Source organism: Oryctolagus cuniculus, chromosome 6 (assembly GCF_051225735.1).
Source record: "Oryctolagus cuniculus isolate XC-2025 breed Fujian yellow rabbit chromosome 6, ASM5122573v1, whole genome shotgun sequence".
Classification (NCBI taxonomy): Eukaryota; Metazoa; Chordata; class Mammalia; order Lagomorpha; family Leporidae; genus Oryctolagus; species Oryctolagus cuniculus.
The window spans coordinates 26,185,399-26,208,304 of NC_142872.1; the positions used below are offsets into that span (position 1 = coordinate 26,185,399).

Genomic DNA, 22,906 nt, shown 5'->3' on the forward strand with positions numbered 1-22,906 from the left:
CTGATAGCTTCAGCCCCCTTGCCAAGTTAGGGAGGCAGAGGCGGGGGGTGGGGGGGAGGAGACCCGAGAGCCCAGTTTCGAGAATGGCAACTGTTCCCTTCCAGAGGAGCCAGAGACACTCACCACCATTACATACCAGCCTGAGGGCGAGCCCCACGATGGCCAACACAGGGAAGGCCAGGGAAGGGGTGTCCTCAGATCACAGAGCCCACCTCGTAAACCTAGGGATGTCATTCACCTATAAACCCCAACTCTTCCAAGACCTGGAGGCACCAGAAACTCAGGTACAGATGCTCAGAACACAGGAAGAGCCTGCCCACGCCCTGCGTGCACTCCCTCTATGGAGCTCTGAGCACGGCATGGTACACTCAGCAGGAAACCACCTCTGGGGGACACTGGAGCTGGAGACCTGAGTGTAGACGACACACTGGCAGGAGAAAATGACCCCAGGGCAGTCACCCATCAAGATGGGGAGGGGGCGGGGACCTGTGGGAAGCACAGATGCCATTCCCGGTGGCTGGGGAGGGCAGCGGGACACCACCCCAAGGAAGCCGGCCAGAGTATAGAATCCAGATGCGGACCGGGGCGAAGAAGATGGGGACACAACGCCATTCCCCGTAAGCTACCGACCTGGGGCTCAGGAATCCCCTTGGTGACCAGCCTGGCTTAGGAAGAACCTCCCAAGTTCTAGGATTTGCAGAGGTACAGGGGCAGGAGTTCAGCCTCAGTAACACCTCTCAGGGCGGCTGTTCCGTGCGATTAGTAGTATCCTTGGAAAGGGCTTTCTTTGTTAAGTAATTTTTTGAAAGTCATTTTTTCAGACGATTTCTTGGCCCTGTGCATGGCTGCATGACCAGAATGCTGATCAGATCCTTGGTCAGCACTCGTCTGGTCTGAGACATTCAACTTCTCAACCAGGTGTGTAAGGTCAGGGCTCCTGACCCATTTCATTTCTGCAGCTGGGCCCATATTCCCATCTCTCTTTTTGGAGGGTGGGAACAGAAGACTTGGCTGTCAGGCTTAACCCCACCTCCAAACGGGACCTGAGGATGAGTCACGTAGGAGATTCAAGGTTGGACCGAGCATACTCAGGCCAGGGAGCTCAGTGTCTGCCTGCTCTGTCTCCCACTGGGGTGCGAGGACAGGCAGCAGGACGCCTGGGTTTTTTCCTTCCGAGATCCTTCTACACAGGGCAACCTCCCAGCATAATGGTTAAGCTGCTGCTAAGGATGCCAGCAGCCCATATTGGAGTGTTTGGGTTTGGGTCCAGCTTTCTGTGACTGTGTATCCTGGGAGACAGCAATGATGGCTCAGGTACTTGGGTCCCTGCTACCCACAGCGGGTACCCATATTGTGTTCCTAGCCCCTGGCTTTTACCTGGCCCATCCCTGGCTATTGCGGGCAACTGGAAAATGAACCAGCAGATGGAAGATCTCTCTCCCTCTGTCTCACTGTCTTCGTGTCTCAGTCTTTCAAATAAAACAAAAAGCAACAAACCAAATTTGAAAAACAATCCTCTAAGCTGATAAAATTTAGTCACATGCAGATATCTGCCCCCAGAGCACTCTGCTGTTGCACCATTGGGAAACCGGAAAGTGGGCCTCGCACATTCCACAGACCACCCCCACCACGGTCTCCTCTGTCCCAGTGTCACAATGCCTCCAACTCCCAGAACAGCCCCTAAACTCTCGTGTTTGTCTTTTCAGTCATTCTAGACTGTGAAATACAGGGAATCAGAAGCAGAACCCTGCTGTATAAATAGCTCTGCCTTCTCTTGCCGTAAATCTCCCTTTTGACTACTGGGAGGGCCCCCTTCTGGCACTGGAAGAACAGCACAGGCTTCACCTCACTTCCCCATCACGGGTAGACACATCCCCAGCTGTGCAGAGACCTGGGCTGTGGGCCAGGCTGCCCTCTCAAGCAACGATGCATCGTGTACTTTATCTCTTTCTTTATTCCCCGAGTGAAATAGTCAAGGGGACATTCCTTCCTCCTCATGTCTAATGGCCACATTGTTTTTTTTTAAGACTTATTTATTTATTTGAAAGTCAGAGATACACAGAGAGAGAAGGAAAGGCATAAAGAGAGAGAGGTCTTGTATCTGCTGGTTCGCTCCCCAGATGGCCACAACAGCCGGAGCTGCGCCAATCCAAAGCCAGGAGCTTCTTCCGGGTTTCCCACATGGGTGCAGGGGCCCAAGGACTTGGGCCATCTTCTGCTGCTTTCTCAGGCCACAGCAGAGAGCTGGATCAGAAGTGGAGCAGCCAGGACTCGAACCGGTGCCCATATGGATTCTGGCGCTGCAGACCAAGGCTTCAACCCACTGGGCCACAGAGCCGGACCCCACATTGTGTTTTCAAACAGAGGATGATGATGATAATGATGACGACATCAACAACAACTATATTGTGAAACCTGTTTCTACAGTGAGAGCTGAGCCCATCTGTTCCCAATACGCCCAGCAGAGGGGAACTGCACTCCGTCAGGGGCCCGACTCCCACGGCAGCCCTCAGATCCGGGGAAGGCTTCTGCCAGCACTTTCCGGCGCAGCAATGCCCTGCGGGGCGGCAGCCACGTGCTTCCACCCGATTATAATTTCAATTCATTTTTTGATTGTCCACTGTCTTTTCTTTTCACAACAATAGGTGGCAGGGCAAGGGAAGAACAGTCAACTTCAGGATAGATTACAAATGAGTTTTTATCTTTAAGGAGCTACGTCGGAAACTTAGGGCTATCAGAAAAGCAATATGTGCTGGTGAACAATGAGCCCATGCTAGGGTTTTGATGAACTTCAGAGAGCTAAGCGTGCCTGCAGAAAGAAAGGGGACACAATGAGCCAGGATACGAATCCTCTCACCTTGGAAAAATCCTGGGAGTGAGGACTGTGCCATCAGTAAAGGGTGACATTTCCTGAGGCCCGAAAGCTGGTAAAATTTCGTCTGAAACGTGCAGACAGACCCGAGTGGGCATGGGGTACGTATTTTCTTCTTCTTCCGAAGGAAGCCTTCCCTTTCGATGGAGCCTCCACTTGGGTCAAGAATGCAGTCTAACACAAGGGCTAGAAAGGGCTTCAAACCTGCTCTGTCATCTGGACAGGCCCCAGTTTCAAATTTCTCCACCAGCAACAGACTTGGGTACTTGAAGAATTAAACATACTATTCCTGCAGTGGGCATCTGACAGGGCTTATCTCCTGTCATAATAAATCACGTTTTACTGTTTGAAACATTGTAATCAGAGACCACACACACACACACCCCAGCATTGCTCTCGGAGAATAAGGTAGATTCCTTCAGCACCTGATGATTACTGAGAATCCAGACCGAAAGCACTCCTGTCACTTGTGCTCTGGTTGGGCAAGCAGACAATCAACACAGATCAGCAAACTGATATATTAGAAGGTAACAAATGGTGCGGGGATGATACAGTCAGAACGGGGGTAGGAAGTGCTCAGCAGGGGTCCTGAGAGGCTGCCATTGATGCCAAGATGAAAAGGGGTGGATGGAGCGAGCCGTGCCAGCACAAAAGACCCAGGCGGCGGAGCCGGCGCCGCGGCTCACTAGGCTAATCCTCCGCCTAGCGGCGCCGGCACACCGGGTTCTAGTCCCGGTCGGGGCGCCGGATTCTGTCCCGGTTGCCCCTCTTCCAGGCCAGCCCTCTGCTGTGGCCCAGGAGTGCAGTGGAGGATGGCCCAGGTGCTTGGGCCCTGCACCCCATGGGAGACCAGGAAAAGCACCTGGCTCCTGGCTCCTGCCATCGGATCAGCGCGGTGCGCTGGCCGCAGCGCGCCGGCCGCGGCGGCCATTGGAGGGTGAACCAACGGCAAAGGAAGACCTTTCTCTCTGTCTCTCTCTCTCACTGTCCACTCTGCCTGTCAAAAAAAAAAAAAAAAAAAAAAAAAAAAACAGACCCAGGCGGCGGGGCACATGGGAGGCCCTGGTACCGGGAGCAGTTAGAAAGGGGGCACACAGCAGAAGGCAGGGATAGAGATGTGTCAGGGGACCAGATCTAGTTGGAAGGACTTTCACTTTTAACAAGACAGGAAAGCTACTGGAGTGTCCTGAACAGGCGGTTACATAACCTAACATTTTACAGAATCAGTTCTACTGTGCTCAAAAAAATAACACAGGGATCAATTAGGAAGCTACTGAGAAAAAAGGTGAGGATGCTTTAAACCTCTAGGGTAGTCATATCCCACTGTTAAGAAGTGGATCAACTTGAAGATGCACTGCACGGCACAGCCTGTGCGAGTTAGTGACAGAAGGTACGTGGCCTCGAAGAGAAAGACAGGGTCTTCTGACTTCATCAAATGGGAACGGGGCTGCCATGAATCGAGACAGCAAGTACCACAGCTGGTGCTGGCGGGCTGGGGGCAGGTAGTGGGGGATCCATTTAGGACATGTTAGTAAGCTTGATATGCTCAGGGTCATACGCCTAGAACACAGAATAGCCATTTCTTATTTAGGTCTGGAGTTCGAGGGGGCTGGGCAGGCTGGCTGGCTGGCTGGCTGCAGGTAGGTAGGTAGATGCTCAGATAGACAGTGGTGCAGGTGCACAGACACAGATGTTATCTATCTGAACTTACACAAACACACCTACAATATGTAAAAGGCAGAGTAAAAACATTATGTAGAATACAATCTCACCTTTGGATGAGCAAAGTTTAAAAAGTAAGTTAATACAGCTATATGTAAAAGAGGTAAGAGAACCAGGAGTACGAACACTTTAGTGATATTCGGAATCTATGTAGGAAGCGAGAAGAGTGTTTTGTGGGAAAGCTATGAAAGCCATGAATTTCTCCCACAAACCTCTCTTCCCTTCCTGGAACTCTAGCTGTGGTCCTGGTCACCTGCTGCCTCCATTTACCCTCCCCCGTCTTCCCACCCTTGGCTCTCCCTGATCATCTGCACGAAATCGGCTGCGGAGGGACCAGCAGGACCTGTGCTGTCCTCGTGCCCAGTGGATCTCACCCAGCAGACAGAACCTGCCGTCAAACCCAAAGCCGCAGCCCTGAAAAATGACTTTTTCTTCTTTGATGCCGATTTAATTCTCCAGAATTTTTTTAAGGTCACGGCATTTAGAATAACAAGGTTCTCCAAGTTAAGTGCTCTTTTATACATTTAATTTCTGACTGTAGCATGGTCCTGAATGAGAAGTGAATGAAGCAGAATGGGCATGGAAGGGTTAATACAAAATGCTCTTAAATCAGGCCTTGGCAGGCCGGGCCTTCACCCTGTTACACAATAGGCATTAAAGAAAAATGTTCCTTCCTGGATGCACAGAGAGATCTGCGTTTCTCCGGGAGCCTCTGCAGCAGGGGCCTTTGAGGATTTTTCCAGCGAGACGTTATGGCTGGGAGGAACTCTTGCACCGCCTCCTGTTCCCATTTAAACACCTCTCCCCAGCTCTGCCTGTGATAAGTAATGGAATTAGACAACCGTCTGTCAGCCTGAAACTTCTCCCCCCAGAATCTGGCCCTCAGGTTGCAAATACCATTTGAGAAGAAGAAAAATCACTGTGGACTATTTTCCCCCTGCTCTAAGCAGCCCAGCTGGAGGGAAGCTGTTATTTCCTCCTTAGCAGCCCAGCTGGACAAAGTCGCCGTTCTCTTTCCTCCGTGCACAGAGTGTGCAGGTCCTGCCCCCACCTCCCAGCACAGGGCCAGCCAGCCAAGCGCTCCAGCTCCACAGCCTTCTCCATGAGGTCTTGGCGAGCTTGGGTAGACTCACGTCCATTCTCTCACAGCAGGTCTGTGCCAGGAGAGAGAGAGACAAGGAGCTACCCTTGGCCACAGGGTCCTGACGTGTGCCCGCCCCTGCAGAGGAGAGGGGTGGGAGAGACTGCAGGAGGCTGCGTGGGGACACGATGTCAGGCCAGGGACCATAGCCCCAAGAGAGGTTACAGTCATTTCCACCCTGCAGCCCCCGCACCACCTTTGGGCTGGAGAGGCTGCTGGTGGAGGAACCACAGTGCTACAGCCGAGTCACGTGACCCAGCCTCTGTCTCCACGCAAAGGCCTGGGACTGCATCCGGGTCAGAGGCTGTCAACCCTCCACGCAGGTGCAACTGGAGTGGGAAAACATCAAGGAGGAACCCTCCAGAGGAAGGGCTCAGGCCCCACCCACTTCGTCTTCATACGGGGAACCTGCAGCACCTCAAGGTGCAGAGGGGCCCCCTCGACACGCTTGGGAGAAGTTCAGCAAGACCCACCCTGATGCACAGTCCCTCAGCTCCGCCCAGTCCTCACCAGGACAGGAGGAACCTCCTGTCCATCACAGGGTCCATCACGGGGTCCATCACAGGGTGACAGGCCCAGAGCAAGGCTGTGAGTCTCAGGCCCAGATGGGGCTGTTTGTGTGCATGGAAGCGGGGAGGGGAGGGGTACAGCCAGGTGGGAGACAGCGATAGTCGGCTCACTGCAAACACGCACGTGGAAGCCTCGCATTTTCAGAGGCCGCTACACTCCCCTTGGGTTTCCGGTAAAGAATTGGGACACAGTGCTGCCGGCCTTCCTCAGAGTCTCCACCAGTGGGGCCTGGAGGAAGTGCGGCTGCAGAGCCCCGGCGCTGGGAATTCAGGTCAAATCCAAGCAGGGACTTCCCGGCTGGGTGCTGATGCTGGGAGAATGCCAAGTGAGCAAGGAGAGACTGCCTGAAAAACCCAGAAAAATGCACACAGCTCTAAGCTTGCTACACAGACTGTGATCTCACCTCCCTATTTTAAGGTGTGTTTCCCCCCTTTTCTGTTTTTTTGTTTGTTTGTTTGTTTTTCTGGACAAACATCACTTTGTGCTCTTGAGGTTGCATGGGCTTCACAGGGCTGGGAGGAAAAGGCAATTAAGTGAGTTGGCCGAGGTCATGAGGCAATCTGCTGGTGTAACAGGAAATATGCAGAGGCAATAAAGGATGACACCCCGCCGCCTCTCCAGGGAACCCATCAAAGCAGAGATGCCACACACACCAAGTGTAAGATGAACCACTAGGTTCCAGCTTCCAAAATACACTGCCGAAGCCACGACAAGAGATTTCTGATTTGCTGGAGCCAGGCACCTGAAGACTCAAAAGCTCCAAGGCTGGAGGAAGCGGAGCACACCCGCAGTGACAGGCGAGCCCCTGTCCTCACACAGCCTCTGCTCTCACACCCAGGGCTGCTCACAGCTGGCCTACAAAAGTAACACTCTGGGAAGGAGAACAGGCGGAGGCAGGTGAGTCGTCAAGAGAGGGTCTGTTCACACCGGCATGCCTGGGCAAGAGGCAGTTATGAAATCCAAGGCCGGGGGAGAGCCTGAAGCATGGGGGGACATGCGTGCTGCTGGGTGAGAACCCCAAGCTGAGGCACGCTCTGCAAACACGTCCTCAATGCGGAACGGGAAGGGCTGCCGGGCGGGCCCACGGAGAGAAGTGCTGTGACGGCAGCATCACAAGTCTTTCTGATGCTGGGAAACCATGCACCATGGAGCTTTCTGTGCCCCTCAACAGCGCCAAGGAGGGGCTGGACACCGACTACACCACACAGAGGAGCGTGCCGTCCAAGTTGGTCCTCAACGGAGATGGCGACCAGAGGCCACAGGAGCGACCTCAAAGACATCTCCCTGGACATGTAGGGTGGACACTGCTGGCCAATGTAGAGATGCTGAGAACTCTGTGCAGGGGGTGGATGTGAAAGAATGACAGACCACACCATGAACTGCCTCCTGCCGACATCACAGCGCATAAGCCACCACCCCAGCCCACTCTCAGAATTCAGACACAGCCATGAACTAACAGAAGTTACCTTAGCACATGGAAGTGAGGTTCATAACGGAGCTAAGGTTGCAAATAAAATAGCAACACTAAGAACGCTGCCACATGCTTGGCGCACCTGCACTTCTGAAACTAAGAAATGCCATCTCCCCAATAAGCCTGGACACAAGACCTCTCCAGACACGGTCCAGAGCTGTGCTGTGTCTCACAGAGGCCATACCCGCCACCCGTGGAAGTCGAAAGGGACTGCTTGGGTAAGGGAAGGTGGACTCCTCCCTCCACCCACACAACTAAGTGATGAGCTGAAAGCTGTGTTTCATTTTACCTGTGGTCTCTCCCTTGCACCCACTCCCTCCTCTTCATCCCAGCTGTCACAGTCTCCATTTCGAATGACTCACTGCCTTTCACAAACAATTGTGAGAGCTGCACAGTGCGAACTGTCAAGTCAATGCAAAAGGTCAGCCTTCCCTTGATCAATTTTGCCCATGTCTCATTTCACATAATGACCCTGGGGAGTCGTCATTGCCTTCCCTGCCCATATTACATTCTTATCCTCTGGGGACATGCTGATCCAATCCATATTAAATAATTACACATTACGCCCTAATAGGAGGATACACTCTGCCATTAGCATGCTGTTGGATCTGTAGTGAGTGAGTGACAGTCTGCCCCACCACAGGCAGTCTCTGGTTCCCCTCAAGCTCACAGGAAAGCTCTGCTCTCGGTCGCAGCCTAGAAAGTGCATCGTCAGCACAGAAGGATGGCGTGAGAACCCCGTGGCAAGGATGGTACCGAGTCTGGAACTGCCCATATCACAGGTAACAGACTCAATGGTGCAGGGTTCCGAAACGATGCTTCTCAGTTTGCAGGTAGTATTGGGGACTGAGTGAGCAGACCCAGGACTTTTTCCAGGGCAGACACAGATGGCTTCCTAAAGAAAACTGTTCACCCAAGATCTGATGCAACAGAACTATGCATACAGGACTGTGAGGACTGATCAGGAAAGGTAACTTCGAATGTGTTGGAATGTTGTCGGTCTCTTCAATGTACTCTTGTCTGATACACGATGCTCAAGTCCTTTCTCTTGTTCCTGATCTCTTTCTCTCACCATTAATTCAGCAGGCCATGCTTTTGAAACATTTTGGAAATGAAACATTTTAAAATGGAAATCGTGTTCCAGCTGACCTTTCAAAATTCAGGAACAAGATGTTTTTCGAGTCTCTTTACACTTCCTGGCAGTTTAGATACTTGTGTAGGTTCAGTAAGAATGTGTCCTAATCTTTACAAATAGATTGTACAGTCAGGACCATATGTGGAATGTCGCATTTGAGAACAAATCCCTATTTTCCAGGTAGGAAGTCTACCCTTAAGAAGCAGGGCTGTCCTCTGTTTGGAGAAACTCACCTATATACTGGAAAACAATTTTAATGGCAAATCAAGAAACGAGCAGATTTGGAAGCCCTTGAGGCAAGAGGGGAGGTGACGTTTGGGGATTGGTTTCCTAACCTCAGAACCGAAGAGCAAAGAAAATCAAAAAAAACAATATGCCTGGAGTAACAGAGGCAACTAAAGCTTCCTAGGAGGAGTCTCAGGAAACCTCTGCACAGAAATCAATTAGCAGGACGCAGCAGGTGCACAACAACACGTGGCGTCAGACTTTCTCCCCAGCCCCGGCGAGCCGCCGTCTATGAGTTAACTTTCCCCCACTGCACTGAAATTAATGAGTCAGGCCCAAAGGCAGCGGGATCAGCCTTCTGGAAATTGGGAATCATCTCTGGAGATGACGTGTGATCACTGGGCTTCGGGGTGCCGGTGTGCTTCCACCTCCCAAACAGCCTTTATGCACAGCATTTCTCAAGTGAACGCGAACACACTTAGGCTTGAAGCCCTCAATTTCCCCAGGAAAGACAACACAGCTTCTAGGCAGGCAAATGGGTCGACGTCCTGGACGTAATTCTACTACCAACAGCCACTGCTGTAGACGACACGCATGTACACGCGTGCCACACTCGCCCTCACGAAACCGCACCGCTCTCCACGGGCCGGCCAGCTACCCCGAGAAAGCCCAGTTCCACAGACAGCAAATGCAGTCTTCTACCTCAGGTCTCGTTAAGGCAGGCTCCACACAGGGCCGCGGCCACGGGGCCAACATCACTTTCCCCATCACAGAAGCATCCAGACAAGCCCAGCCTTTCCCGGCCCTCTCAGCCCCGGAAGAGCCAGCGCCGCCCCCGGGGGAGGCGCTGCCTTTCATCTCTGGCCCCTGGCTCTGTGCTGCGTCCCAAGCAGAAGATACCCATAAAGCAACGCTTTGGGGAGCACGCTTTCCACGGTGTGGCATCTCTGCAGCCTCCGTTGTGATATCCGGCTGAGCCAAGTTCAAAGGATTTCGGAGAGTGGAGCTCAAGGAAGACCCAGAGAGACCCCGGGGCAGACCCTGGCTGTGGCTCTGCGCAAGAGTGCAAGAGTCCACCCCTCCCGCGCAGGAGCCAATCTGACCTTTAAAAGAACCCAGCGGCTGGCTTGGTCTAATGGAATTACTTCCAAAGGCTCAGCTCTTCTTCGTCTCTTTAATGCTAGCTGAAGGCAGTTCAGCTGAGGGTCCCTCCACAAGCCAGAGCCCTGAGTTGCCAGCTTGGCTCATTTCCCCAACGTGGAACAGAACAGCTCACTCAAAGGCCAGGCCCCTGGTGACCTGGACACAGCTGGGCTACTGCAGCCCTCCCTGACCACCGCAGTCTCCTCAGAGAGTCTCCCAGGACCCCCACTCACCATTCTTCTCTGCCTTGTGCTTGGGCGGCTCAGGCTCCGGGAGACACGGACAGGGGCCATCACAGAGGGCGGTGAGGCTTTTGCCGGTAGAACAAGCATGGAACTCCAACTTGCACTGCAAAACAGAGAAGAAAAGGCCTTGAGGATGCAGCCACCACCAGCCCCTCCTCAGCTTCCCTAGGAAACAGCGCCCTTGGCTTCACGGCAGCCAAGACGAGGGAGAAACCCGTCTCGGGGGAAAAGTCTGAATTATGGGAGGGAAGAATAGGAAATGACCATTGTTTTTCCAAACGCGAAGGAGGTCTCCATAAAAGACAACATGGAAACACAGGAAGTCTCCCTATTACAAACTCAGACCATGAGCGTGCAACTCAACCTTGTCCAGGCCTGTACCGCATCTGCAGGGATTGCCCCCGTCACCACAGCACTGTCTTCATTATTCCAGGACGGAGGGGGAAACTGAGACTTGGAGAGCTTAAATGTTTCCAAGAGGCTGTCGCCATCTGTCACACCCAACCCTGGCACCAGGGCTAAGTACCCAACAGTCCCAGGACACTGCTTCTGCAAGGTGCATGGGGTCTCAGAGCACAGACATCCCACGCCGGCCTGTGTGTGGCTAATTATGCAACTGTGCCACTGGTCTAGACTGCAATTGTTCATTCCCTTTTTCCTGTGAACTTCTCAAGGTCAAGGTCTGCACGTAATCAGTCCTCTGCAAAGGCCCCCCCAGGCCCAGGACCGTGTGTGTGTGTGTGTGTGTGTGTGTGTGGTGGGGTTCAAAGGACGATGAGATAGGTGAAATTTACTGCACCCACTGTGCTCGCAGTTCTTATCAGGAGCCGTGGGGAATCTCTTAAAAGAAAAGGGAAGAGGAGACACAGTCCTTGCCCTTGGAAAGCGTAAACGCCTCCCTTTCAAAGCAGGCCACTTGCATTTGCAAAGCACACAGGCGTGCAGATGAATGCACGCGTACTGTAAGAGGACGAGTGAGGCAGTGCCCACCCCAAAGACAAGCCCTGGGACACAGAACTGCAAACCTGGTTTTCAACGTACAAGGGTCTCTCTTGTGCAACCCCAACTGCCACCCAAATCACCGCTGGCTGCCCTGACGCGGAAGGTATCACACAGTGCACTGACAGACTGCTGGCGGCCTCCTGTGCACAGGTTTGCTAAGTGTCCAGTGCGTGCCCAGCATGGTGGCGGGAGCTCCCAAGGCGGTTTAAAAACATGTCGGTCCCAACCCCCAACATCAACTGACTTTAGGGCAAAGCAAAGCAGAGCAGGCCCTTCCAAAATGACATGGCAGGAAGTGGGTTACACAAGTGTGCAGGGGTACCAACCACACAGGGGAGGCGCAGGTATGGGTTGTCCCTGCTACTGACAACACAGCTGAACTGAGGGTAAGCAGGAGGCGAGCCGGGAGGCGACAGGTGCGCCAAGAGGCCAGGAAGCTTCTTTTCAGATAGCACTGCAGGCGTACACACGCCAACACTGCGGAGACCAGGGTGGCCAGCTCCGGCTGGCTGCTCCCCTTGCTCCTGGTGAGCTCTCTAGAACAATCTCCCTCTCAGACACGGGTCTCCAAAGTTTCCTGAACAGAATCCCTAAAGCCACGTTTATTTTTGGTGTGAATGTATTAATAAAGTCAAATTGTCACATTAATTTATCATAAAGCCCTGTGCTATCTGGGAGCGCCTCTCACACTCTTCCCCAGTCTGCTCCAGGGCTGCAGCTCATGGCCTCGCGACCGCAGTGCAGTGCCTCCCTTGGGAGGGCCAACTTCTCTCCAGCAGCACCTGCCCTGGTCACATGATGTGCTCTGACCAATGGGCTCCCAGGGAGTGATGCCAGCCCGCTCTGAGCAGACATGACAGGAACCTCTGCGCTGTTTCATCACCTCTCTCACTCCCACCCCTGCCCTGGGGAAATGACATGGCCAGGTAAGGGCTGGGACCCAGAAGGCAGAGGACATGGCACAGAGCAGGTACTGACATGAGCCAGGAGATGGTGTTGCTTGTTTGAAGCCACTCAGGATGTCTGGGGGTCATGTGCTACATTCATATAACTTGGCAAAGCCAACAGAACTCCTACTAGACCACAGAGTCCTTGGCAGCAGGAGGTCTTAGTCACTGTCCTACCCCTGGTGTGATGCAACAGAGAGGCCGTCGTGGCACACAGCAGGTGTTACGTCGCTAGCTGCTGAATGTGGGACTGAGGGCGGCACTGTTCTCTCCGCTGCTCCAAACCTCTGTTCTGGCCCCTGGGCAGGAGCTTCCGAGGCTGCCCGCACAAGGGCGCAGGTGCTGGGACCACCCTGAACCACCCTTCACCCACGTGGAACAAAGTGTAATGAGAAGCAGACAGAGGCACCCCCAAGCCGCCAGGCCAGAAGGCACGTGAGATCTGCATTAGCCACCCTGTTGCTTCTGAGAAGCGCAGAGAAGGCACTCACCTGCTGCTTGACTCCCCAGATGGCTACAACAGCCAGGCCTGAGCTGGGGTAGAAGCCGGCAGCTCCAAAGGCAGCCCCGTCTCCCACATGGCAGCAGGAACCCAGTCACTTGAGCCATCATCGCGGCTGCCTCCCACGGTCTGCACTAGCAAGAAGCTGGAGCTGGAGACGGAAGCCAGGAACTCTCATACGGCTTTTGGGCATCTTAACCGCTAGGCTAGACATCTGCGCAGCCTGGGAGAACTCCGGACCCCCTGGCCACGCATCCTCTTCTCAGGACAGGACCGAACCCTGCCCCGGCTAGCGCCCTCTCTGTCCTGTACTTCACATGCTGACAACTTACCGTGTTTATTAAACAGCCTATCCCTCCCTCCCCATTCCTCTCCCCAAACCGCTTCTAGCACATTCTTCAAGTTATGCAAACTCCTCCTGGGGAGACAGTGGCCGCTCTCGCTGCACCCACCTAAATTCTTGACAGACCATGCCAGGCCCCTCCCACTCAGCACGACCTTGGAGCACGCGCTCATGAAGATGTACGTCTCTCCCCGCAGGCTGCAGCTCTGAAGAAACCCAGACAAACTCTGCTGTTCCCTAACCCATCTGTGTCTCCGTGTCTCTCAAGGGCTGACACCCACACCCATGGCCTGATGCCTCTCGGAGCTCCCCACGCAGCCCTCGGTCTCCCAGCCTCCTTGCTGCTGTTGCTGGAGCCTGGTCTGCACGCTTTCCCGACATCTCGCCCGGCAGCCCTGTGGATGGTCATTCCAGCAGCGTGGCCTCGGTGGCTGGGCTGCGGCTCCCCCTCCCCTGTTCGGTCCCCGGCAGCAGTTGGTGCAGGGCCTCCAGCCTCCTCCCCGACTCTGGGGAGGCCAGCAGAGGGAACAGTGCTCATCCCCACCAGTGAGAATGCCCGTTTCAAGGGCACAGATCTGCTTTTCATCTTCCAGGACAATGTGTGGCATTTAAATGAAGCTCCAGAGGACGGATTCCCATGCCGTACAAGGCTCAGAACTGGCTACTGAGAGACACACACACGTAGGCGGTAAAAGCACTTCTAAAATGGGCCAACTGAGAATGGCCAACGCCACAGGTGCAGGGGCTACCTCGCGGGATGGCCACGCACACGGGCAGTGTTTTATTCCATGAGGCGCGTGTTAGATCCTGAGGCTTCTGTGTCCTGACTGGGCTTGGTGACTTCTATAGACAACACACACATCGTGTGGGGCAAATGCTTCATGATTAACGTAAGACAAATGTCAAAGCTTCTATGGAGGTGACACCCAACCCACCACTGGAGGGAGAGCGAGTGTGTGCGGCACCCCCTGGGAAGGGCTGAGGGTGCAGAGTGCTGAGCCTGACCCCTGCACCACCGCTAGGCAGGAGCACCCCGAGGGCCTGCACGCGGGGGCCTTGCAGGTGCCTCTGTCCCACAGGGCTCCCTCCCTCCTCCCCTCACTCCCTTGGGGTTACTCTCAGTCTCCATCATCTTCTCTCTCCCAGGTGCCTGCTGGGCCACAAGAGGCAACAGCCAAAAGGCTCTTCCCACTGCTGTGTCATGCGGAGAGGCCGTAACTGTGAGAGCCAGGGGGGCTGTACAGTGCCAGCGGGAGCTTACCACCCAGGAGAGGCCTCCACTCCGCCTGCAGGGCTGTGGGTCCCACATACTCAGGTGCAGAGGACGGACAGGGAGAGCACACCAGCAGTACCCAGGAGAAGTGCACCCTGGTCTGCAGACCCCCAGCCCCAGCACGCCCTGAGGCCAGGCCTGTGGGGACAAGTGCAGCCAGGAAGGGAAGCGGTGGCCGCGGAAGCTCTCCCACACGGGAGCTGGCCCCTCACTAGGAGATACCAGGCTCCCACCAATCAAGACGGACGCAGCCGTGATTATGCATCATTTTTACTCATGAATTCTATCTCAAAAGAGACACAGTCGTGCACACACACACACACACACATGCACAGAGCTTTTTTGGGTGGGGGGCAGCAGGGAACAAGACAGTGAAAAGATTCTCGGGGCTGGTGCTGTGGTGTAGCGGTAAAGCCACCACCTGCAGTGTGAGCATCCCATATGGGCGCCAGTTCAAGACCCGGCTGCTCCACTTCCAATGTAGCTCCCTGCTAATGCACTTGGGAAAGCAGCAGAAGACGGCCCAAGCCCTTGGGCCCCTAAACCCACATGGGAGACCTGGAAGAAGCTCCTGGCTCCTGGTTTCAGATCAGTGCAGCTCCGACCATTGCGGCCAACCTTGGAGTGAACCAGTGGGTGGAAGACCTCCCTCCCTCCCTCCCTCACTCTTTCTCCCCCTCTTTCCCTCCCCCTCCCTCTCTCTCTCTCTGCCTCTCCTTCTCTCTCTGTGTAACTCTGACTTTTAAATAAATAAATAAATCCTTGGAAAAAAAAAGATTCTTCCAGGAAGACGTGAGAGGGGTGAAATAAATACCCCAGCACCACAGTGGCACCAGCTGCTCCCTCCTGACCTCAGCCAAGCAACAGAGGCGGGGCCGCCCGCACCTCTCTCCAGCAGCGTGCTCAGAGCAGAGGCTGCAAACTGCTCGCACCGCGGAGAGTGACTGCTCTGTGACAGGGCTTGTCCAGGCAGCATCTGTCCACTTCTTCACTTCTGCCCCCAGGGAGGCGAATCCAGGCAGGCAGGCGCTCTCTGCAGAGCTCCTGGTGCAAGGAGGCTGCTTCTTGGAGTTCACAGCACAGAGGGTGGGAAATAAAGCAAAGTGAAACTAAACACAACCTGCTTGGTGGACTGAGGAGGAAACATCTTAACTACTCACTTTTAGAAAAAATAATTGGGGGGCTGGCAGCGTGGTGTAGTGGGTGAAGCCGCCACATGCAATGCAGGCATCCCAGATGGGCGCCGGAGCCTGTTCTGGCTGCTCCACTTCTGATCCAGCTCTCTGCTAATGGCCTGGGAAAAGCAGCAGAGGATGGACCAAATGCTTGGGCCCTGCACCCACATGGGGCATAAACCACAGGGAGCTCCTGGCTCCGGGTTTGGGCCTGGCTCAGCCCTGGCCACTGTGGCTACTTGGGGAGTGAAAGAGTGGATCGAAGATTTAGCTCTTTATCTCTCTCTCAAATAAATAAAATAAATCTGTAAAAAAATTTATGTGGAAAATGGAATAAAAGATAAGTTTTTTTTAAAAAAGGAAAAAAAAAGTTGAGAGTAAAAAGGAAGAAACAAGCAGTTGGATTAGACCTGAAGAGACATTCAGTTTGCTTAAAACTTGAGAACAGCCAAGCTAGAGGTGCCCCTGGAAGTGCACCATCAGAAGGGCCGAGGTGATGCTACTGGCAAAGTGGAGCCCCCGCCACGGATGAGGGTCCTTCCAAGCCTGGGCAGCCAAAGCAGGTGTACAGGGAGAGGTATCACTTCCACTTTCACCCTCTATTATGGATTGAATCACGTGTCTCATATGGCGCAGGTCTGATTCTAACCACTGGTAACTCAGGACAGGACCTGCTTAGACATCAGAGTGTATGCAGAAGAAACCAAGCTAAAATGAGGCCAAGGTGGGGAGGGAGCCTACTCGGCATGACTGCTGTCCTTGTAATAAGGAGAAATCTAGACAGAGGCAGACACACAGAGAGGGAGGACGCCGTGAAGGCACAGAGGCGATCAAGGCTAAGCCAAGGAGCCCCGGAGGCACAGCCTTCGGAAGGAACCAAGAAGCTCCCAAGGTGTCCTGCTGTCAGACTTCCGGCTTCTGGGTCCCTGTGCACCAGCACATCTTTGGTCCAAGCCACCAGCTGGTGGTTCCGTGTATGGCAGCCCTAGCAAACTGAGGCCCCTTCCACCCAGATGTTTTCAAAGAGCCAGACTCAAAGGGACCAGAGGTTGGGTCTTAGGTTTATAAAGCATGTTCGTGCGAACATGGCTCAGGTCTACTGGAAGAAACAGGAAAAACCACAAACCTGCAACAGCCTCAAGATACAAGGCAGCGGGACATGAGGTCTTGGCCGGAAAAGAGGAAATAGGAAAGATTCAGGCTTTCACATTGATTTTATGATATATCAGTTAAATAAATAATTAGCTCTAACTCTTTAAAGGAGGAGTGTTGAGAAACTAGAATATAAGTTAAAGACTTTTAAACATATCCAAGAACCCACGATCCGATTCGCACACACACAGAATCCAAAGCCCCCAAAATGACCAGAGCTTCACCTGCTGGGACAGAAATGCCTTCCCCGATCCTCAGAGACAGAGACAGAGAGACAGAGACAGACGACAGAGACGACAGAGACACAGAGAGACAGAGAAAGATGACAGAGATGATAGAGACAGAGAGACAGAGACAAAAGAGGCGACAGACATGACAGAGATGACAAAGACAGAGATGACAGAGACAAGAGAGATAGAGACAGAGACAGAAAGAGACAGAGACAGACAACAGAGACGACAGAGACACAGAGAGACAGAGACAGACGACAGAGATGATAGACAGAGACAGAGAGACAGAGACAAAAGAGGCGACAAAAATGACAGAGATGACAGAGACAAGAGAGAGACAGAGACAGACAGAAGCAGCCAAGACCGCATGGACGGGCAGGAACCTTCCCAGTGCTGACCTACTTAAAAACAAGCATTCTAGCAGATTTTCCAGCCCATCTTTGTTCCCGTTTTGCGTGACTCAGGGACACGTTGGCCTGAGCGCACGCCGGCCTGTACACAGCCGTGAATCCTTCCCTCCCACGATCTGTAATGCAGCACTAGTAGCCCGTCTCTGGATGGGTGCTCACGCGGGCCTCCTCGGCGGAGTACGCTTCCCCACCACGCCACACTCTGCACCCCGCCTTACTCGCTGGGTGTTATTTTTAACGTTTTATTTAAATTGGTTTCTCCTCTGTGTTTCATCAGCCTATCATCTATTTTTAAACCAGACTGTTGACAGTTCACCGTTGACGATTTTGTTCACAGTTGATGAATTCTGATTTGTTTTCATTCGCCCCCAAATTGCGTCACAGTGGGAGGGGGACAGTGCAGAGGCTGGAAGTGAGCGACTGCACAAGTCTGAGGCCCCTGCACTCTCAGCCCTCCTCCCCAGCCACCTCAGGGCCTTTGCACGTCCTTTGCCTGGACCCCCTCTCCTCAGAGAGCCGCACGGTTCCCTCTGCTCTCCCCGCTGCCCCAGTGCCCTCTTGCTAAACTCCCTGCCTCCTGCGTCACACGCCAACCCCTCCCTACTATTCTGCCTCTTGTATGCCTTTGCCCTCGAATGCACCTGACACATCAGCCTTTGCCTGGTTCAAAGCCTCAGACAGGGCCAGCACACAGCAGCCGCTCTGTGCACCTCTGCTCAGTGCTGGCACAGGCGTGAATGCAAGTCCGGCAAGGCTGTGCATGAGACCAGGGATAGCCTTCCCTGGCTTGGCTGCATGGCTCCTTCTGGACGACCATGGAGCTGCCCAAGCCCTGGGCAGAGGTGGGCCGCTATCCATCCATAAGCCAGGGGCCACCACTGCACCGGAAGCCGACCTGTGTGACCCGGGGCTCAGCCTTATGGCCTCTGTCCCCAGCTCCCACCTCTAATGTGTACACACATGAGTGACAGAGAAGGCACAGCCTTAAACTTTAAAACCACGCTACTGAAAACATGACAAAGGAAAAAATCTCTTCTTTATTAAAGAATGCCAGCTCAACAGACTTAGGAGGCAGGCGAGAACTAGAAGTAAATCACCACGCTCCTACTTCCCACCTAACATCCCAGCAAGGAAAAGGTCATCTCGCGGCTGTGAAAAGCTGGGCGTGAGGATTAATGAGGAACACGGCGCTGAGGCTGTGTCAGACGTCACCCCACGGAGCTCGTCACAGTGGCCACAAGGGACCGTGCACCTTGCAGAGGGGGCAAAGTGGTCACCCGTGATGAGCAACCTTGCAGCAGTGGCCGGCCAGCCACGAGCCTGCTCAGGCACAGCCAAAGCAAGGACTGGGCTCACCCTGAGTCTACTCCCCACGGGACAGACACAGCCTAAACTGCGAACACTTTCTGTCTGAATGCTCACAAGGAAAAACCCTGGGATGGCCGCAACACTGTTCTACAATCACAGGGAACAGACAGAAGAGAAGTGCGATGGTGAGACCTGGTGAGATCTCAGACGTGGTGATGCTAGAGTTTAGTGTGTTTAATTGGCGCCGCAGCTCACTTGGCTAATCCTTTGCCTGTGGCGCCGGCTTCCTGGGTTCTAGTCCTGGTTGGCACGCCGGATTCTGTCCTGGTTGCCCCTCTTCCAGGCCAGCTCTCTGCTGTGGCCCGGGAGGGCAGTGGAGGATGGCCCAAGTGCTTGGGCCCTGCACCCCATGGGAGACCAGGAGAAGCACCTGGCTCCTGGCTTTGGACCGGCACAGCACGCTGGCTGCAGCACGTCAGCCATAGCAGCCATTTAGGGGGTGAACCAACGGAAAAGGAAGACCTTTCTCTCTGTGTGTGTCTCTCTCACTGTCTAACTCTGCACATCAAAAAATAAAATTAAATTAAAAAAATTAAAAAAATAAAATAAAATAAAAAAGTTTAGTGTGTAAGGGACGGCTTCCTGGAAAGACTGTTCTCTGGGGTATGGTAGCACCCCGGGGGCACCCACCCAGGAGGCCGTCCCCACAGAGGGGATGGATGGGTCACAGTGTTTGCCAACTGTTTCTTGATGCTTCAAGGAGAGGTGAGCATGGCGGGAGGTGGGGGTTTCCAGAGCTACCAGGGAAGAGTTGCAGGAACCACCGTGGCCTTCCCTGATGCCTGCTCTGCACCGTGCACCTGCAGCCACCAGGGGGCGGGCTCGCTAAGGGCAGCGGCCAGATGCTAGTTCCTGCTGGACCTGGCCCACACTGGGCAAAGAGCAGGGCTTCCCCCAAGGCGTGTTAAAGGGGCACAGGATGGAGGCTTTCCTGAAGTTCATTGTCCTAACCAACGTGAGCAAGCAACACTGCAAGAGGAGGCCTCGCGGGTAAGGACGCCATGCACACTCCCAGCAAGGAAGCCAGACAGGAAGAAGGCAGGCACCTGCGGGGGATTCTTCCCTTTGGCACTTCCTCGCCCTAGCAAACCTTTTTCCAGGAGGCAAGGAGGCCAATCTCAGTCCAGTTCTGTCCACCCCGTGCCAGGTCAGCGTTGAGAGGCAAGGCCGGATGAAGCTTTCCTTAACTGTTTAACAAAACCCACACGGGGCCGGCGCTGTGGTGCAGCAGGCACAGCCACAGTCTACAGCACCGGCATCCCGTACGGGCGCCGGCTGGGCTCCCAGCTGCTCCACTTCCAATCCGGCTCCCTGCTAATGTACCTGGGGAAAGCAGTAGAAGATGGCCCAAGCGCTTGGGCCCCAGCACTCATGTGGAAGACCAGACAAAGCTCCTGGATCCTGGCTTTGGACCTACCCAGCTCCAATTCTACAGCCGTCTGGGGAGTGAATAAGCAGATGGAAGATCCCTCGCTTTCTCCATCTCTCCCTCTCTCTCTCTGTAACTCTTCCTTTCAAATACATAAATCTTAAAAAAAGAAAAAAACACAACAGGAAATACCAGAGACAAGAGGAGAGCTCACGTGAGACAGCCCAAGAAAACGCACCCCTGAGCAAAGCCCTGCAGCTCTGGAAGATCCCCAGGGACCCAGCACAGGGCGAGGAGGGGAGAGGGGGAGGGCGAGGAGAGCAGCCCTCCCCAGGCACTCCCCAGTCTCGTGCCACCTGGGCCAGCTGCAGCCTCCACACTGCTCCGCACAGCACCATAGCTTCCTTATCTCTTCTCTGCTGCATCTCATGCCCAGGCCTTTGTCCCACTATCGTACTCCTGGACCACTCCTTAACAAAAAACAATTATCTATGCAGAGTTAGAGAGAGAGGGGGAGAGGCAGAGAGAGACAGAGAGGGATCTTCTTTCAACTGGTTCACTCCCCCAAATAGCCCAAAGGCCCAAGGTCGGGCCTGCCTGAAGCCAGGAGCTGGGAGCTTCATCCAGGGTCTCCTGCACAGGTGCTGGGGCCTGAGCACTTGGGCCATCCTCCTTTTCTTTCCCAGGCCATTAGCAGGAAGCTGGATCAGAAGTGGAGCAGTTTTCTCAAAACTGGTGCTTGTATGGGATGCTGGCCTCACAAGACGCGGTGCAACGTGCTGACCCACAGTGGCAACCAGGGAGCCTCTCGAGACTGCACAAGACTTGGGAATTTTCCATCACTGTGGGATGTGTCCTTCAGCTGCAGTCTAGGGGAAGGGCATGGACTTGCAGCCCTGCACAAGGAGGGCCACCCCGGGGTGCCAGGAGAGGAGGGACTTTGCACACATGGCCAGGAAGGCCTGGACGCAGCAGACAGCCCAGATCGACAGTGGCCTTGCAGCTGCCTGCAGCTCCACAGGCCTGTGCTAACCTGTCACCTCCTCCACAGACCTTCTCTCAGACCCCTTTAAGAACGACAAAAGGAGCAGGTGTCTAGACCAGCACTGTAGCTGCTGTTTAAGACTGCCACGCCCCCTACTGGAGTCCCAGGGTTGGTACCCAGCTCCCACTCCAGACTCCAGCTTCCTGCTAATGCTGCCCCGGGGAAGCAGGGATGTTCCCCACAGTTGAGTTTCTGCACTCATGGGGGGGACCTGGACCAAGTTCCCAGCCCCTGGCTTTGGCCCCAGCTGGGAGACTTTGTGGGACTTTTGGAGCAAATCAGAAGATGAAAGCTTTTTCTCTCTCAGATAAATAACTTCAAACATTAATTCAAATATACTTGAAAATAGAAATTACAACAAGCGTTCCCGATTCCTTCACATTGCTCCACTTTTCCCTTACGGTCTCCTAAGACAGAACATAAATTACTGCTTTGCTTCATTTTCTGTTTCCCATCTGTCTTCCTTGCTGGAATGTAAGTGCCATGAAGACAGGAATCTTGCTTGGTTCACCACAATACTCAAAATACCTACAACAGTACCTGGACACAGCAGGTGCTCAATGAAAATACACTTGGCAAACAAAGAACAGGAGTGACGGCCTAGGTGCCCAGGTGCCTGGCACACCACCAGCTCCACCCCGACCCCCGTGCTCTGACGACACGTAAGACCTCGGGGACGCAATGGGACCCTAAGTGAGGAGGCCAACCGACAAACTGGCCAAGACCAAGTTTCCCTCCAGCCCTACTGGCAGGGGATACAAGTAGAAATGAAACTGATTTCCAGAGCGATGAGCAGGTTTGCTGTTTCAGGGACGCCCAAGTGTGAGGAGGAGGCTGAGACCCCCTTCGGGCTGTCCCTCCCGCTGCCCAGCTCCTACAGCTGAGCCCGAGGGCCATTCTCTCACTTCCCAGTCCCCATGCCATGCTTACCTGCTTACACACCTGCTTCCTAAGAGAAACGAACACCTCTGTCTAGAGCCCAGCGTACGGCAAGTGCGTAACAGGTTTGCTCACAAGATGTAAGGGCAGGTGTCAGGACGTCTGCTTTAAATGAACAAACAGAAACCCAGAGGAAGCAGGCAGCTACAGTGAGGACACAGGCTGTTAACAGCTGGGGACATCAATGCCTTCTGGGCACTCCTGGGCAGTTGAGTGATGAAGCAGGCGGCAGAGAGGAGACCTCGGAGCTGGGCAGAGAGAGAGGGGACAGGAGGCCCCTGCAGGAGGCTGCCAGGGTGCAGAGCTGCAGGAAGAAAGGGCCTAGCATGACCAGTGAGGGGACATCATTCAAGGTCATTCTGCACAGCTGACATCACCTAAGATTAGCTGATTAGCCCACAGTCCTCCATCAGACAGTGTGGGCTCTGCCCTCTGCTCCAGAAGCCGGGGTCACCAGGTTCAGTCTGGGGTGTGAGGCCATAGCTATTCCAGGTTAGCAAGTTCACTGTCAAGAATTATCTTCATCAGGGCGGGCGTTGTGGTGTAGCAGGTGAAGCTGCTACCTGTGATGCCGGCATCCCATGTGTCCCTGCTGCTCCATTTGTGATCCAGCTCCCTGCTAATACT

At 54.1% G+C, this 22,906-nt stretch overlaps 1 protein-coding gene across 2 annotated transcripts in view; it reads right to left on the reverse strand.

Moving 5' to 3' along the window:
* Positions 1–22,906, reverse strand: part of SPOCK1 (SPARC (osteonectin), cwcv and kazal like domains proteoglycan 1) — a 487,158-nt gene that overhangs the window by 74,331 nt on the left and 389,921 nt on the right. For both annotated transcript variants that reach the window (XM_089335895.1, XM_002710225.6), the window contains exon 6: positions 10,513–10,627. In XM_089335895.1, coding sequence (XP_089192021.1) covers positions 10,513–10,627 — 115 coding nt within the window. The remainder of the gene's footprint in view (positions 1–10,512; positions 10,628–22,906) is intronic.